The sequence below is a fragment of the Choloepus didactylus genome, chromosome 14 (assembly GCF_015220235.1).
Source record: "Choloepus didactylus isolate mChoDid1 chromosome 14, mChoDid1.pri, whole genome shotgun sequence".
NCBI lineage: Eukaryota > Metazoa > Chordata > Mammalia > Pilosa > Megalonychidae > Choloepus > Choloepus didactylus.
The window spans coordinates 86277521-86293928 of record NC_051320.1 but is presented as its reverse complement, the minus strand read 5'-3'; the positions used below and the strand labels follow the sequence as shown (position 1 = coordinate 86293928).

Below are 16408 nucleotides of genomic sequence, written 5' to 3'. Positions count from 1 at the left end.
TATAGAAATATAAGATATATTTCAATTATACAAGGAAATATATGTTCAAAAATATGTATTCAGCTATATAAATGAATATATATATTCCATGGCCCTCATGACATTTCCCATTTCCTTCCACATCCTCCATGTGTTTTTCCTATTCTCTAGCCAGTTGCTTAAATTGTTTATGTGAAAGAACAGTCTTAACAGCTTGGAGGTCAATTGAAGATCGGAATAATATTTGAAAGCTTATGCTGTTTTTCAAATGTGATCCCAGTCAAGCTCACCCTAGATTGCTGCAAGTTTTAAAAAGAGCAAGTCATAGTCTATTAAAAATAGCTGGTTCCAGTATGACTCTAAACAGGCAAATAATCAGACAAGTTGCACATTTCCTCACTCCTGCATGCAGATGAATCACCGTGAAGATATGGGCGTATGGGTTTCTGGCCCTGGAAGCATCATCCCACTGACAGTGAAATGCAGTCAAATCTTAAGGGCCGTTCTTCACGGAGGGGCAGGATTATCACAGATAAGTCACTTATGCTTTGCAGTGTATGGGGGGTTAAACGAAGGCAGATGATTTCCTTTCCTAATTCCAACTTGTTTGGCCTCTTAAGTCGATGTTCTTCCCCGGAGCAGATCAGCCTTGCCAGTGTGACTGGGGTTGGCAGGGAGACGGCTGGTCAAGCAGCACGTGTCATTGCCCCATGTAACTGACGGAGCAAATAATCAGAGAAGGGACCACTGAGAATTGTCTACCTGCATAAAACGCTAAGCATTACTGCCTTCGGCCGGGAATAAAAATAATTGCTTGGACAAGAAAAGCATTCTCTGCACAACCATTGGCGTTTTGATGAAAAGGACTCCTCTCAACTCTAACCTGACAGCGATGATGAAAGGAAGAGATGTGCTTCCAAATTTCTCTCTCCTTGGAAGCAGGCACACAGAGTCAATAGAATTAGGGGAGGCGGGAAGCAGCTCTGAATAATTGCACAGACAAGGGTCCTACAGAAGTGGTCCAGTGGGGGCAGAAGCGTGTGTACAGACATCTGTTCAAAAACACAGGCTCCCGGGAAGCAACATCTTCCAGCCGTAGTTTCCCAAACGCCAGCCCACAGACCAGTATCTGTCCCTGATGAGGTTTTCACCCTTCCACATCAATTTAAGAAAATTAAGGACAAAGTAGAGAATGAGTCATTAAATTAGATTAATCCAATGCAAAGGATTGTCATTTCCTCTGAGATTGTCATTCTTTTGGGGAAAAAAAATGTCTTTTCTTTCATGATAGGCTGGATGTAGTAGAGAGCGGTGATTGTGATAATTACTGCTGCTCCTGCTGTAATTTATATAAATCAGTCCCCAAAATATTTTTCGAAATTCCTCTGGAATGGAGTGGAGAGATTCAATTTAGTTCTAAGAAGAAAAACTGTAAGAAAATAAAAATTACACAGAGGGCAGGAGAGCTCCTCATTATGAAAGTACGGAGATGTATCATTGATTTCATCTCATTATTTCACCCCAGCTCAGAGCACTTGCCAGGGGGTGTCCTGGCGTCTCTACGCCAGAATGATTGCACAGACAAGGGCCACTGAGCATCCTTTTTACCTCCTCTCCAAAGGAGAAAACCAGACTTTGTCATTTTCCAAGCTGTGTGGGTAGAATTTCCACCCAAGAAATCAACAGGAAATCCTAGCGAAGAATGGCCGTCAGCCCGGCCCTCCTCTGCTTTCTGCAGGGCTCTAATAGCCTTAAGTCCCAGGGCCCCAAGCCCTCTGGGCCCCACGTGGATCCAGCTAACCAGAAACATTGCTCTGTGCTTCCTCCTCCCCGCTCCAGCCCTTCTGCTCCCCTCTCATCCCGCCATACCTCCCCCTGACATCTCAGTGGTAGCCTCCTTGGTATTCAAAACTGAGAGTAACTGCCCCCGTGCCCTAAGAGCTTATACTTTGTTTTCTTCTGTTGGCATATGTAACTGCATCCTTTATCCTGGGGCTGGAGATGAGGATTTGGGGAAGTAAAAAGATTTGTTGTAGATGCAGAGCCAAGTTTGAATCCCAGCTCTGCCACTTTGTTGCTCTGTGACCTTGGGAAAGTGAGGTAACCTCTCTGAGCAGTTCTTTGCTGTTCAATGAGGGAAACAAGCATGCCTGCCTCACAGGTTATTATGAGAGTTTCCAGAGCAATGTCTTGGTTAGGTTAAGGGTTCAAAAATGGCAGCCATCAGCAGCAATTAGATCCTGCTGTCACATTCTTTGGACACCTCCAATTTAGGGGTAAACTGAGTATCTCCATGAAGGTTAAAATGAAAGGTCCAACATACCATAGGAAGAATCCTTACTTGACAGCTCCACAGAGGATAAAGCCCCTGACTCCAGCCTTGGCTCTGGAGTCAGAGGATTTGGCTGACAGCTCTTGAACAAGTCTCTCTGGCTCATGAATATATGGAGGGTCCACGTAGGAGGACTGCAAGGTCTTTGCCGACTACCCCATGCTGCCATTTGATGACTCTGTAATCTTACCTCTGTCTAGCCTATGGTCTTAACCATGTCCAAGCTGGGAGGCTGGGAGAGGAAAGCAGATGCACTGAGTGCAGATAGAGGCAGGGAGTTCACTTCCCTGCTGTACAGGTGCTCCACATCTTCTATCTCCTCCTGAGAAAATCTCTTGAGGAGGGTGGGCTTCCCAATCCCTGTATCCCTTCAGCTCCAATCCCCTTTTTTTGCCAAAGAAGTTGTCTTAAATTGGAGCTGGGAGTGAGCATTGTGTCGACTAGTTCCGGCCAGTTGATCTTGTCACTGGCAGCTGAATGACTAGGAGACAGAGGCCTCCCGGGCAAATCTGGTGCATCCCCATAAGCCAGCGCTGTTTCTGCAACCACGTATCCATAGCCAATTACCAACCACGGCGGCCATGCCTTTTCCCACCTCAGGTGGTTTATCCCTGTGAAATGGTGAGAGGCTGTAATTGCTTGCATTTTTTGCCTAAAGGAAAGTATACATGCATATCTATATGGACATATAGATATATAATGCATATTTCTGCACTATATAAATTTTTAACAATATTTACCAAGCTTAGGAAGCAGATCCTGGCAGTTTTGGCTGTTCTGTCCATGACAAATGCTTAAAAAAAAAAAAAAAATGCAAGCTTTGGGTCCCCATGTCTTCCTACTACCATTAAATAAAAGACCACATGAAAATATGGAATCCACAATTGGAGATGATCATTTCTGTGGGCTTTTCAAATATATTTTACTTCCAGTTATTTCTATTGGTTCCCTTTCTTGCTTACCAGGGATGTGCCTGGTTAGAGAAAGGGTCTTGATTAGCTTTTCTAAGCCTCCCTGAAATACCACATACCTCACCCGAAGGAATTCAGTGTACCTACATAGAGAAAAGGACAGTGTCCCTCTTGATGTGATACTTTGCCAGGTTATGTTTTGCTGAACCAAATGCTAACTTACCGACTTCTGTAGGTTTCACTGAATACAACTGCATGGAATGCTATTACTGTTTGCAACGCAACTTGATCTTAAAAGAAGAACATTGCATTTCTTTTTAACCCGAAGGGGACTAGCAGGTTTATTGTGTTTGCATGTGCTTTCCCCCTAGACTCTGGCTGCCCTAACAAGAAATTCAATAAATCTGCTTCCAAACCATCTTGCACAAGCTTTGCATGTCCAGTCTGGGCCTGAGGAAATTAACAAGAGAATAGAACATACCATCGACTTGCGGAGTGGCGATAAATTGAGAAGAGAGCATATCAAGCCATTCTCACTGATGTTTAAAGACTCCAGCCTGGAGCACAAGGTAGAGCTGGGTCTTCATTGTGGCTTTTTCTTTTTTTTTTTTTTTCTGGAGGAAATTGTTGTCAATGTTCGTGGGACTAGAGAGAGTGCCCAGCAGCTGTGGTTTTGGTTTGTTTGTGTGTGTGTTTGTTGTTTGGTTTGGTTTGGCTTGGTATTGTCTTTTCTTTGTCTCTTTGAAATTCATGAGTAGACTAAAGACATGAAAGGGGATGCTGGTTAAACAAAGGGAGGCTCCACTTGACTCTTTCAGGAAAAGGTGATTAAAAGAACAGAGTCCTTTAACTCAGGGAGCCTCAGAGGAGTTGGAGGTTATGTGAGATTATTATACCGAGTGATGTTAGCACACATTTTCCTTTGCTTTCAGGTAAATTCTCAACAGTTGCAACCCTTGTAGCTTAATGTATCAAGGCACCCAATGACTTGGCATAAGCAAGTCTTAGATTGCAGACGCCTATTCTCCACTTTCCCAGCTGTCTGCTAAGTCAGAGCTTCCCTGACTTAAGAAGTAAAAAAGATTTGCTGTGGACACAGAGCCAAGTTTGAATCCCGGCTCTGCCACTTCCTTGCTCTGTGACCTTGGGAAAGTGAGGTAACCTCTCTGAGCAGGAGTTCCTTGCCGTCCGATGAGGGAAACGAGTGTGCCTGCCTCACAGGTTATTATGAAAGCTTCCAGGGTAATGTCTTGATTAGGTTAAGGGTTCCAAACTGGCAGCCACCACAATCCCGATGATGACTTTTTCCCATGGCTGTCCCCATGCTCCAGTCTGTAAAGGGGAGTGGGAAGGCTAACTGCCAGTCTGTATTTAACTAGGCTGCTTCTATGCCCTGATGGAAGCTGACACACCTTCCTTAACTAGGCACAGCAGGTGCTTGGTATCTGCAGGAGCCTTGGGCAAGTACAGCAGAGAATTTAAATTTCAGGAATTAGACCCAACACTCTGTAATGCTCCATTGAACAATTTTTTGTTAGTTTGCTCAGCTGCCTGAGAGAAACTGCTTTCCTTGGTCTGGGGAAATTCACACTTCTGTGCACGTGCGTTATTCCCAGTGAGTATCCTTGATAACACGAAGATTGCAAACTACAAAATTAATACCTTCACCTGTAGTTCTCAATTTGAAATGTATTGTGTCTCTATGTCTAACAAAAGAAAAAGAAAAATTTTGTCTTGCTCAACCCACAAAATAGCAGGTGGCCTTTTCTTACTGGTAATATAATTAGGGCTTAAGTCCAAATTAAATGCATTTTCTTTCCTAGTTACCATCTTGAAGGAGCTAGAAAGAGCAAGATGGTCTTGCAAAGAATCTTCTCAATTAGCCCGTGTAAATGCCTGGGTCCAGAGCTATACAAAAGCCTTTTATTCGCTCTTGTTGAAAATTTACTTGCTTTGCAAGTAAATACTTGCTGACTATAGGTAATTTCTGGTGTGTTTTATTTCATAGTATCTGCATCTCATCTGCAGATATGGATGAGATGAAGCAGAAATGGACCCGGGGAGGTGCAGCATGTCTGTGCATGATTTCTGTGACGGGGGGTGGGAGGGGTTCCTCCCAGAGAGGCAGAAGGCAGCACAGTGAGTGAACAGGGGGATCTGCCCACTGACAGTCCAACCTCACCCTCTCTAGAGTGTTCTCTGCATTGCTCAGTTTCCCCAGTGGTGAGGGCAAGAAGGCAGGTCATCAAATGTTAATTCTCCCTGAGTCACAGAGACACTCCTCGTGGATCTTGCTCCAAGACCCTCTCTAGGTGCTGCGTGCCTGCTGCAGAGGAAATATAATACTAGACAACATCCCCTGGGTATTTACTATGACCGGGCAGGCTTTCATGTACCTCATAGTGTTGCATAATTACTTGTCAAAAGAATAAACAACTTGGGTTAAGGAGAACAGTGGAGGAGACTGTCTCGCCACCTGCAGCTGGCCTCAGGATATCATTTGAGAACTCTAAAAACCAAAAGACATGGGTCAGTTTTGAACCGACCCTTTGCAGTGATGTTTCACGAGAAAAGAATATGAAGTTCTGCTCACTCCCTGCCATGGAGTTTTAGGGTGGTCCACCTACCACTACCACCAGCCCCAAGAAGCTTTTGAGTTCAGCTTCAGAGAAGTGTGCTCATGAGTTATGTAGCTTAGCCAAGTTTGGACAACACGTTTTCCCACCCCCATTCCTCAGTTAACTGATCTGTGAAATGAGGGAGGTGGACTATCTCCTAATCTCCTTCAGCGTTGGTGCTATGACTCTGTGAGTTCCCTATAACCAAGGAGAACATGTCCTGGTTTGCCTGGGACAGTCTTGGTTTACGCCTCTGTCCCCACTGTAACTATGCATGGCACCCCCTTTGACTCTCAAAAATTACCCGGTAAGGATGCCAAATCATGAGACCCAAGCCTTGGGCCTCAGCCATGTTGGAATTAGTAGTTCTCAGCATCATCACTTCCCAGGAACCCCAGGAACCCATTCTGACCTGAACCCTGAAGTGGGGGGCGGTGTCTAGTCCACGCCTCAAAGGTTCCTTCCAGTTCCTCCCAAATTCCACAGATGAATCCTCTGGCCTTCTTTACAAACTTCAGGGGCAAGCTAAAATTAGACATATGGTAAAGACACGTAGGAAGCATGCTATCTCTGTTGAATATTGTTGATGATACTCGAATTTTTTCTTTTCTCATGTATGATTTTCTTATAAAAATGAGTTCATTTCCACTGACAAAAGTTTAAACCAAGCATATATATAAGGCAAAAAGAAGAAAGGGAAATCTCTTGTACTCTTTCAACCCAGGATAATCACTGTTAATATTTTGACATCTGTCATGCTAATCTTTCATGAGGCTGCATTTATGTGCTCATCTAGACAATTTTTTATTAAAATAGCACCATTTTGTATATAGAGCTTTGTAACATAGTGTTAAGCATTCTTTGCTTAATGATAAACCTTGAAGCTTTGTTCACATTATTAAATAGTCATTTACAAAATAATTTCAGTAACTTCGTACTGTTCCATTGCATGGCTTAATGATTATGTATTTAACCAATACCAAAAATTTGGATGTTTTCCCCTTTTTTTCAGTTTTTTTGCTATTATAAATTATAAACTATGTTGTGGTGGCTGATGTCATAGCTAGCTCGTACATCCATGCTTAATTATTTCCTTAGGATAAAATCCTTAGAGAACTCAAAGCTTTAAGTACTTGATATGCATTTTGAAATTGCATATACACTGCAACCCCAGTTACTGACTTTAAAAATACTGACAATTTGATAAGAAACAAACAGCATCTTCCTGTTATTTTCTTCATTGTTTAAATTCTTATTGGAATTGAATGTGTTCCAATGTATTTCCATGTATTCGCCTTTATATTTCTCCTTTTGTGATTTACTCATTTGTCTTAGTTTTCCATCATTTTTTGTGGTGTTCACCTTTATCTTATGGATCTGTGAGTATTCTTTACACAGTGAAGAATTTAACCCATTGTGGGAACATTTGTCTTGGGCCTGTCCATTGTTCAGAACGCTTACAAGAGGAAGATATTTCTCAGGATCTGGTCCTCGTTTCTTTTCCAAGAAAAAATCTCCCAATGAAGTTTAAGATGAGGAAGGAAAGGCCTCCTTTTGTAATTTGGAAAATTTTCTGCAATAAAAAGTTCCTTTGTCCTAGGCTAATGGCTTTCAAACTTCAGCATTACTTGGGATCACCCTCCCCTCCAAGATTCTGATTTTGCAGAGGTGCCTAGGTGCCTGCATTTTGAACCTAGCATTCTCTTGACCTGAAGTTTCAGCCCCCTTTCTCTTGGTTGCACAAGGAGATTGGGCTGCTTACCTGCCTCCAGCCTCCAGGCATCAGATCATATCAGCCAAGTCCCCAGGTCCCTGGGTCCCCAGCCTGGTCCAACATGGCTTTAGAGTAGAGAGAATGCCTCGGTAAGGCTCACAGTGCCCCGGAGCTTAGACTCTGGGGTGAAAAAACCTTGGTTCAAATCTAACTTTGGAAACAAGAGGTCACAAAAGGACAGTTGTTTAATTTACTGATCCTTGGTGGATACTGACAAGCTACTAGCTCCACATCACTCAATGATACCCCATGCACAGGCAAACGTGTCATTTATCTTACAAGTGTTTGCTCTTAAAAAGACAGAGGGAAAGAACAAAGACTTGATTACTAGGTTGAGATGACTTGAACCCAATTCCTGCCTATTGCTGGTTGGGTGGCCCAGGACAGTGTTTGATCTGAGATACTGACGGCCGTGATATCTGCCCCTTACCTGGTTGTGAAAATTAGATAACACAATATTCATACAAAAAAATATTTGAATACATGAAATAGTCTTTTCCCTTGTCCTTCTGAGTCATCCCATGCCGAGGCTAAATCCTCACTTGAAATAAATCTCACAATTCCACCAGAGCTCTTCTTAAAAGAAGATACTTCATGAAAAATGGCAGGAGGGAGCAGTCTTCATGTGTCTTGAAGCCCAAGTCTTCATAAATCTCACCAAGACCCACATCCTATAAGCTCATCAGGAGAGGACTGCCCATGAGCACCTATGGATCCTTGGAGCACTAGCCCCAGCCACCTGGCTCCCTAGAGTGTGTTTAAAGACACACATAAGCGTCATTCACTTATCTTTCCTCCAGTGATTTGACTGTTCGAAGTTCCTTGTTTTCACCATCTTCCGAATATGATGAGAAGGATCGGCTCTCTCTGTAGGGTCTTTTGATCTTTGATCATCCCCAAGGGCTGTGGTTTTCTTTCTGTGAAAACAAGCCAAGCCAAGGATTTGATGTCTTTCACACATGGGTCTCTTTATGCCACTGAAAGAATTGCTCTTCTGTCCACACTTCTGGTGATTCCTGGGAAGTCCATCTAGCTCTGCTCGAAGCACTTGCTCGGAGCACTGCTTGGCTCCCTTGGGACTTACACTCAGCACTGAATTTCTCATCTTAGAAATGGGCATGATAATAGCCACCTCGCACGGAGTGCTGTGCAGATGGAATGCAGATAAGACTTGTTAAGTACCTCCCAGTCTGCAATTAATTGCAACTGAGGCACCCATGTTCCAAGGGAACAGACATTTGTTGAGCACTTATTACTGTATCAAGCTCTAGACTGGGTGTTTTGTATTTGTTTTACTTCATTTAATTTAATTGCTATCACACTCCTTTCATGTAGGTACTTTTACTATTTGTCAGATGAGGCAGGCTCAGATAACTGGAGCAACGTTGCCAAGATGCATACACGTAGAAGGCAGCAGAGCTGCAATTAAAATCTAAGCCACTCTGTCCCCAAATCTCAGATTATTTCTACCACACCTTGCAAAATTCTGCTTTCCTAGGCGCTTGCTTTCCATTCAGTGTGGTGTTGAGTGTGGGTCCAGCACGGTGCCCAGGAGGGATTAATAGCTGTGTATGTGGCAGTTACCTTGGAAGCAAAACAACAAGAACAACAACAACAAAAAGTACTACCATCAAAATTAAGGTCATCATCTAGTCACACACATAGACACACAGACAGACACACATACATACACACCATGTATCACAAGTTTCTGGCAGAACCCAGAACCTTGATAAAGAGACTAAAACAGGGGCAACTTCATCACCCCAGCTATCCATGCACATGTGAAAAATGAATAAGTGAAAAAATAAACACATAAAACATCTTCTCTCTTAGGGAAATGGGAATAGAAATGATGAGTCTTTGAAACACCCCTGAGCTGTGGATCCAAACAGAAGGATGGGTGGTTCTGTGGCAAATCCTGTCAAACTGATTGACTATGCATTGCAGAGACTGGCAAAACCAGAAATTTCCTCTGGTAAAGAAAAGAAAAGGGGAGTTATATTTTTTGCACACGAATCAGCTATCAGATTTTGTCTTTTCTTTTAAGATAACAATGAGAAAAACTATCATAAATAGTGCTTGTTCTGAACCAAGTTCTGTGTTCTGTGCAGAGTATTTTCAAAACATTCATCTAATGTTTCTTTTTTTTTTTTTTTGGCTGTCAATAGCCACATAAAAAGACCACCAATCAGATCAGAATGCCCTTTTAGAAGACTCCTTCCTAACAGGGTCACCCAATCCAGCAGCGATGCTTTCTGGGTCCTCACTGAGTGCACGGTACAGGTCTGCACAGAGGAATCACAGGCCCCATTCCCAGGGGCAGCCCTGTGGTTGGAAAGGCATGTTACACAGAAGGAGCAAGCACTGCAGTGGCATGCATGACTGAGTGAGTGAATGAGTGGTTGGTTAATAGCAGGAAACACAAATAGGGATGATCGTGCATGAGGCATTTCCCCAGGCACTCTGCATGTATGAACTGTTTCCATCCCCCCAACCACCTCTATGAGATGGGTATACTACTATCCCCATTTTCTAGATGAAAAAACCAAGGCATAGGCAGCTTAGTGAATTTGTCTATGGCTACAGAGCTAGTAAGTCTTGCAGCTGGAATTGAAATCCAGGTAGTCTAGCTTTAGAGTAGTGCATGCTCACCACTAAGATATAAAAGGAGAAGTGGGCCAAGTGAGGACAGAAAGAGATGAGACAAGAAGACTCTAACCATGGTGGGAGGGGGCATACCTATAACCTAATAAAGCTGGGAACCAGAGCATTTAGACCTTTACAAGAAGAAGTGAAATAAATTGCCATTTACTCTCAGTATCCTATCAGCTGGAGACAATTAGGAATTCACTTTTCACAATTATGATGTCCTTAAATTTACAAAGTAACACTGTACCCCATTGTGAGACCCAGTTATTTATAGATGGTTGACATCAACTTCATAAATATTATAAGGTTCTTATTTTGTGTGACTGGCATTGTGCTAGACCTGGGGATTCAAACATGAAAAGAATAGAATAGCTTAGCTTTGCAAAACCTATGAATGTTATTAATTTCCCCATTTGACAGATAAGAAAAGTGAGGCTCAAAGAAATTGGCTTTACCTACAAACACTGACCATGTGGATGATCTGGAAGCAAAGTTCCCAGAGTCTTCTAGTTTGTCTCCATCCAGCTTGCCATTTGGAAAAAAAAGGAAAAAAAAAAAAAATCTTATGCATCTTTAGCCTGGACAAATGATAATTATTATATGATATTTTAAACATCATCAGTAAGAAACATCCAGGACAGGAGTCACCTTTTCACAGTGAGAAGTAGCCAACAAGGGAAAAGAACGCTTTGCAAAGTAGTGAGCTCACAGGCCCTAAGGGTGTTCAAGTTGAGGGTGTTTCAAACCCTCGGTGGCCCTGCCCCAGCTCAAAGTAAAGAAACCCACTTTCTCATATGAATCAGGGAAGGTCAATTGATGACAGTCAGCAGATACTTGAGTAGATGCCAGGGGTGTTATGGAAAAGATTCCTAAATTGGCGAATCCCTTATAACTCCAAGATGCTGCGATGGCAGTGATGATGAAGGAGGGAGAGATGGATTAAGTACCCAAAAATTATTATTGCTCTTTTAAAACTCAATGATCAAACCTATATAACCAAGCTGGCTTAGAAATCAATCAGTCATCAAAGAATAATTAGATCTTGTGATTGTGAGAAGGAATTCAGACACCTATCTTTCACTGAAACAGCTGTTTTTTGGCTAAGTCATTTATTTCCGCGCTGGTGTGTGTGGGTATTTACGACAGGGCCCTGTTTTTAGGCAGCACTATTAGTAACTAATGGTTTGGATTTTCTGTATGTTCCTCAGCAGTGAGGGTGGCTTGTCATGATTCTCCAGGGACCCTGCTTCCCCCCCAGGTACCAAGCAGGCAGTCAGCAGACAGATGCCTTGATACCAGAGAATAGAAAAATCTTTGTCTATTTGCAATAAATGTGCAGCCTCTAAGCAGTATTGTGCTTCACCCATGGGGCTCACTCACTGTAGGCAGTTCCCCAAATCTTAACCGTGACAACAGGCAAGAAGTCTGTTGATGAAAAAACCAAGGCATAGGCAGCTTAGTGAATTTGTCTAAACCCGAGGCACACCAAGAATTTGGCAAAAATAAAACTCACGTGAACCGCTGTCTGTAAAGACCATACCAACAACCAGTTGGGCAATTGATCTAATTCTATTATTTCCCTGACCTGACATCATTATCCTTTGCTTGTTGTGGACATACAGCCTAAGATGGTGTGAGTTTTCCATTCTCCAGCTTCCTGTATAAAGTAACTCGGTGTGATTCAAACCAGGGATTACAAAGTCCCAAACAGGGTGCAGTTATTGTTCTCCTGAAGGCTTAGCTTTCTGTTTCCAGAAATACAATTTGCATGCTGTGTGATCGAAGGCAAGTTACTAGACGTCTCTGGCATTAGAGGTAAAATGAGGAGCTTCGTTTAGGCTAACTCGCAAGTCTTTTTTCTGTTTTAACAACCCTTTCCTCCTATTGAAAGAGCTGGATTTACCCTCAGTTTAGTGACTCCAAGTTGGTTCAGAAAACTAGGCAGGACTGAGGCAAGTGCACGTTCATTGCTGACCTTCCAGAAGTTTTTAAGGCTGGACAATGAAATTACTGAGTACTGTGAATAATCAAAATAAAGTTACCACCAGTCCCCGGGGCAGCCTTGAGCAGACAACAGAAGGGCATCAGCATATTGGTCCATCAGTCTTGGCTGGTTTCTCTTCTGTGAACTGAAAGGGCTGCACTAGCTGGAGAGCTCTCAGGCTGCTTTCTATTCTAACATTCTGTGCATTAAGTTTTCAAAGTTTTTTGTAAAACAAAGGCAGAAAGACTCCTTGGTAAAGCATTTCCCGGTGTCTCCACACCTAACAAGAAACAGAGCAAGTTCCTTAAATGACTTCAGTTTACTCATGAAGAAAGTCAACATGAATTTGATTTGCTGCATATATGGGTGTGTGCTCTTCTCTTTTGATAAAATGAGGTTTGTTCAGAGGGAGGAGAAGAACTGGATGCACTTATGCAAATTCCCCCTTCCCATATCCTTTACGATGAAGGAAATTTTATTTACTCCTGGGCTCTCACTAAAATGTTGGTGGAGGGATAGAGATAATGCCCTATGAAGGGTTTTTAAGGTATGGATTCCTCTTAATTTTTTTTTTAGAATATTTAATTGCTTGTCTTTTCTTTTTGTTCCCCCAATCACTGCTAAAACTAACACTTCCAAAAGCCAACTCTGCTACAAAGTCATTAATTCTCCCTTTTTTTTTTTCTAATTACAGTATTCTCAAATGAGGGATGAAGTATTCAAGTCAAATTTGGTCTGTGCGTTTATCGTTCTTCTATTTATCACGGCAATCCAAAGTTTGCTTCCTTCTTCAAGGTAAATACGGAGGGACTAACTTATCAGGTTAAATGTCTGTGAGCTGAGGCCCCTGACACGGAGCCAACCAGCTGACCTTTTCAAGGGATCAGAATTTAAAATAATCGGATCTAGATTCATACCAAAGTGCTAGACAGTGTCAGTGCCTATTATGGTTATCTAACTCTACATGATGATTTCATTATTGAGCCAAGGCAAGGGTCTTTTTCCCAATCTTAACAAAAACAAAACCAAAAATCAAAAAAGGCACCCTCTTATTTGACATTGCATCCATGAATGCAGGAAGTAAGTAAAAGAACAGTGATCACCAGTTACTTGTTCACTTGCTAATTGCCTCTGAGTTTTTCATATACACATGGCTTTCTGGGTCGACACAGTTGGCGCTTTAATAATACGGACATACCTGGGAGATATTGCAGGCTCGGTTCCAGACCACCCCAGTAAAGTGAGTATTGTAAGAAAGTGAGCCACATGAATTTTTTGGTTTCCCAGTACATATAAAAGTTACACTACACTGCAGTTTATTAAGTGTGCAATCACATTATGTCTAAAATATCCAATGTACATACCGCAATTAAAATGACACAGAGACACAAAGTGAGCACATGCCATTGAAAAAAAAAATGGAGCCAACAGACTTGCTTGTTGCAGGATTGCCACAAACCTTCAATTTGTAAACAAACATGCAATATCTGAAAAACGCAATAAAGCACAGAATGATAAAACGAGGTCTGCCTGTAGTGCAAAAACCTGCATGTGTTCCAAGTACTTTACATACAGTAACTAACAAAAATCTTCATGACAGCACTCTGAAGCAGGTGTTATTATTATCCCCATTTTAAAGAAGAGAGAACTGAGGCTTAGGGCAATGAAATAACTTGCCCAAGGTCTCACAGTTGAAACATGTTACAGTTTTGATTCAAACCCAAGAAGGCTAGCTCTGCAGCCTAGACTCTGTTAGCCACATACGAAAGTCATACAAGTTATAGATGCCGCAGCCAGGATGTGAACCTAGTTCTAGGTTAGTCCAGTGACCAAGCTTTTTCCTCTCTCCTATATTGTAAGGTGGCTCCTGCCTTCCTTTCTCAAATTATCTTCTCCCTAATCTTAGCATGAACTTTCCCTCTCAAGTGGTTGAAAAGAACGTCAACAAATATCTGCTAAGTGTCTGTTTAAGGGAACACAACAGGCTAGACCCTGGAGAAAGAATAACTTTGCAAGAGAAGGTCTGCAGCCTCTAAGATATAGTTTAGTGGGAAAGAGAGATGTTAACCAAAGCTGCCAGTTATTACCTGCCACAGAAGTGCTAAATCCTTTGCAGGCATTGTTTCGGTAAAGCCTCAAAAATAACTGTTAAGTGAGGCAGCAATCTCATTCCCATCTGGTAGCCAAGATCACTTGGCCATGTCATGGCTGAGCTGGAATTTGAACCCAGAGACAAAGTCTGTATTTTTAACTACTTAACTTCACTGTACCAAAATCAGTGACTCATTCTGACCAGGTGGTTCAAGGAAATGTTTGCAGAAAGGTGGTGTTTTAAGCAGAGTAGCATGAGGGAGAAAGTGAAGAGGAGCATTCCCAGTGTAGAAAATAGCACTGACAAAGGCACAGAGGCATGGAAGACCATGAGTTTATAGAATAGTGAACAAATTGGACTCTAGAGTAAAGGATTTGTGCGAGGATGTGGTGGGCACCATGTCTGAAAAAGGAGTGAGCAACAGAAGTTCAACACCCATAATGTGATGCTAAGGAATTTGGAATTAATTCAGAGGGCGGGAAGGAGCCCCTAAGGATTTTGAGGAAGGTTGTGGATTGATTCTGTGAAGGGAAGGAATGGCAATGCTTAACCTTTCCAGGAGGAGTAATGGACATTAGGAGAAAGAGAGAGGGGATTCTGAGAAGATGGTGGAAGTGATGGCCCATTTCTGAATCTCTCAGAATTCCCACATCTAGGCAATTAAATAGTCAAACATAAACCTCCTGGACCATATTTACAACGAAAAATAGGTGATGCGGTAGCCCTATGAATTCCCAAATGCATGTGAGTAGGGACAATCCATTAACAGCCCTGAGACATGTGGGATATCAGTTCAGTGCAGGAGGAAGCAGAAAGAAGCAACTGAGATTCTGACATATGTGGAAACAAAAGAGCATCAATAGAGCAGAAAGTTGGTTTACTGGAAAGTGCAGTGGACCAATCTGAGAAAGTAACTGGAAGTGTGGGGCATGTCATCCAGTCCAACAACAGGTGTGTGTAAATGTCTACAGTAAGCTGTGAGGACCTGAAGCAGTCAGGTCCTTGTGAACTCAGAAAACTCACCAGCCAGAGCTCCCTTCCAAGACAGGGCCCTGGAAGGACATGTGTGAATGGAATGAAAGTCATGCAGGATAGAGGCTATAGGGAAGAAGCAAAGAAAAGTACCAGGTAATAGTGAGAAGGGAACTGAGCCATCTTGTTTGTGAACACTATGTGAAAGTAACAAAAGAGAGCGCTCTGTGGCATTAAAAAATTTTTTCTAAAAGTTCAGGAAAATTAGCAACATAAAATTTTATTCTCACATAAAAAGGGGCAAGAAAAAAGTATTTGTGACAAATCCCATGCTAAGGCCTCATAAGAGAAAAAGAAATAGAATAATGTCCCTACACTCAGTGAAAGCACTCCAAAAAGCTATACCCACAAAACACACCGAAATTTTAATCTACTATGTCAAGAGGAGCTAAATCACTTAATTTTATTCAAGATGTGAAAAAAATAACATAAACCTGAATCAGTAAAACTTAGAAATTAGTCAAGAGACTCCTGGAGAGAAATGGAAATGAAAGAAAAATACATTTCAGAAATGAAGACTAAACAAGAAGGAACCTAAATGAACACAAAAGCAGCAGATAATGCCTTAAGAAAATAGGTGAAAAGGAGGAACATTTTTAAAATCAAAAAGAAGATAAGAATGATTGTCAGTGCCCTTCCCCCATACCTTACCAAGTGCCAGCAAGGATCCAGTATTCCAACAATGGATTTCAGCTGAAAGAGCAGCAAGACACGGACTCCTTTGGAGGAGGACTACTTAGGGAAGCCCAAAGTAAGAGAGGAGACAAAAACAAGAACCCTGGAGGAATCTATAGGAAACCCACATTGACACAGCCCAGCTGCTGGCCAGATTAACACAAATCCTCACAATAAAAGTCTGTTTACCTCTGTTGCTATTACCAGATTCGACATGACCAGTTTTCAACAAAAAAATTACAAGCCACGCCAAAAGGACAGAAAAGACAAAGCAGTAATCAGAACCAGACTTGGATATGACACAGATGTTGACATTATCAGACAGGAATTTTAAATAGCTGTATAATAAATATGTTAAG

At 42.0% G+C, this 16408-nt stretch overlaps 1 protein-coding gene and 1 long non-coding RNA gene across 3 annotated transcripts in view; one reads left to right on the top strand and one right to left on the bottom strand.

The window, feature by feature from the left end:
* The window catches only part of ADCY8 (adenylate cyclase 8), a 269505-nt gene that overhangs the window by 156322 nt on the left and 96775 nt on the right, over positions 1 to 16408 (top strand). For both annotated transcript variants that reach the window (XM_037803325.1, XM_037803324.1), the window contains exons 8-9: positions 3594 to 3791; positions 12945 to 13045. In XM_037803325.1, coding sequence (XP_037659253.1) covers positions 3594 to 3791; positions 12945 to 13045 — 299 coding nt within the window. The remainder of the gene's footprint in view (positions 1 to 3593; positions 3792 to 12944; positions 13046 to 16408) is intronic.
* On the bottom strand, positions 9106 to 16105 carry LOC119509347. Its single transcript, XR_005211680.1, has 3 exons — positions 16026 to 16105; positions 10736 to 10791; positions 9106 to 9198 (listed from the first exon to the last, which is right to left on the bottom strand). It is a non-coding gene; the product is annotated as an uncharacterized LOC119509347 (long non-coding RNA).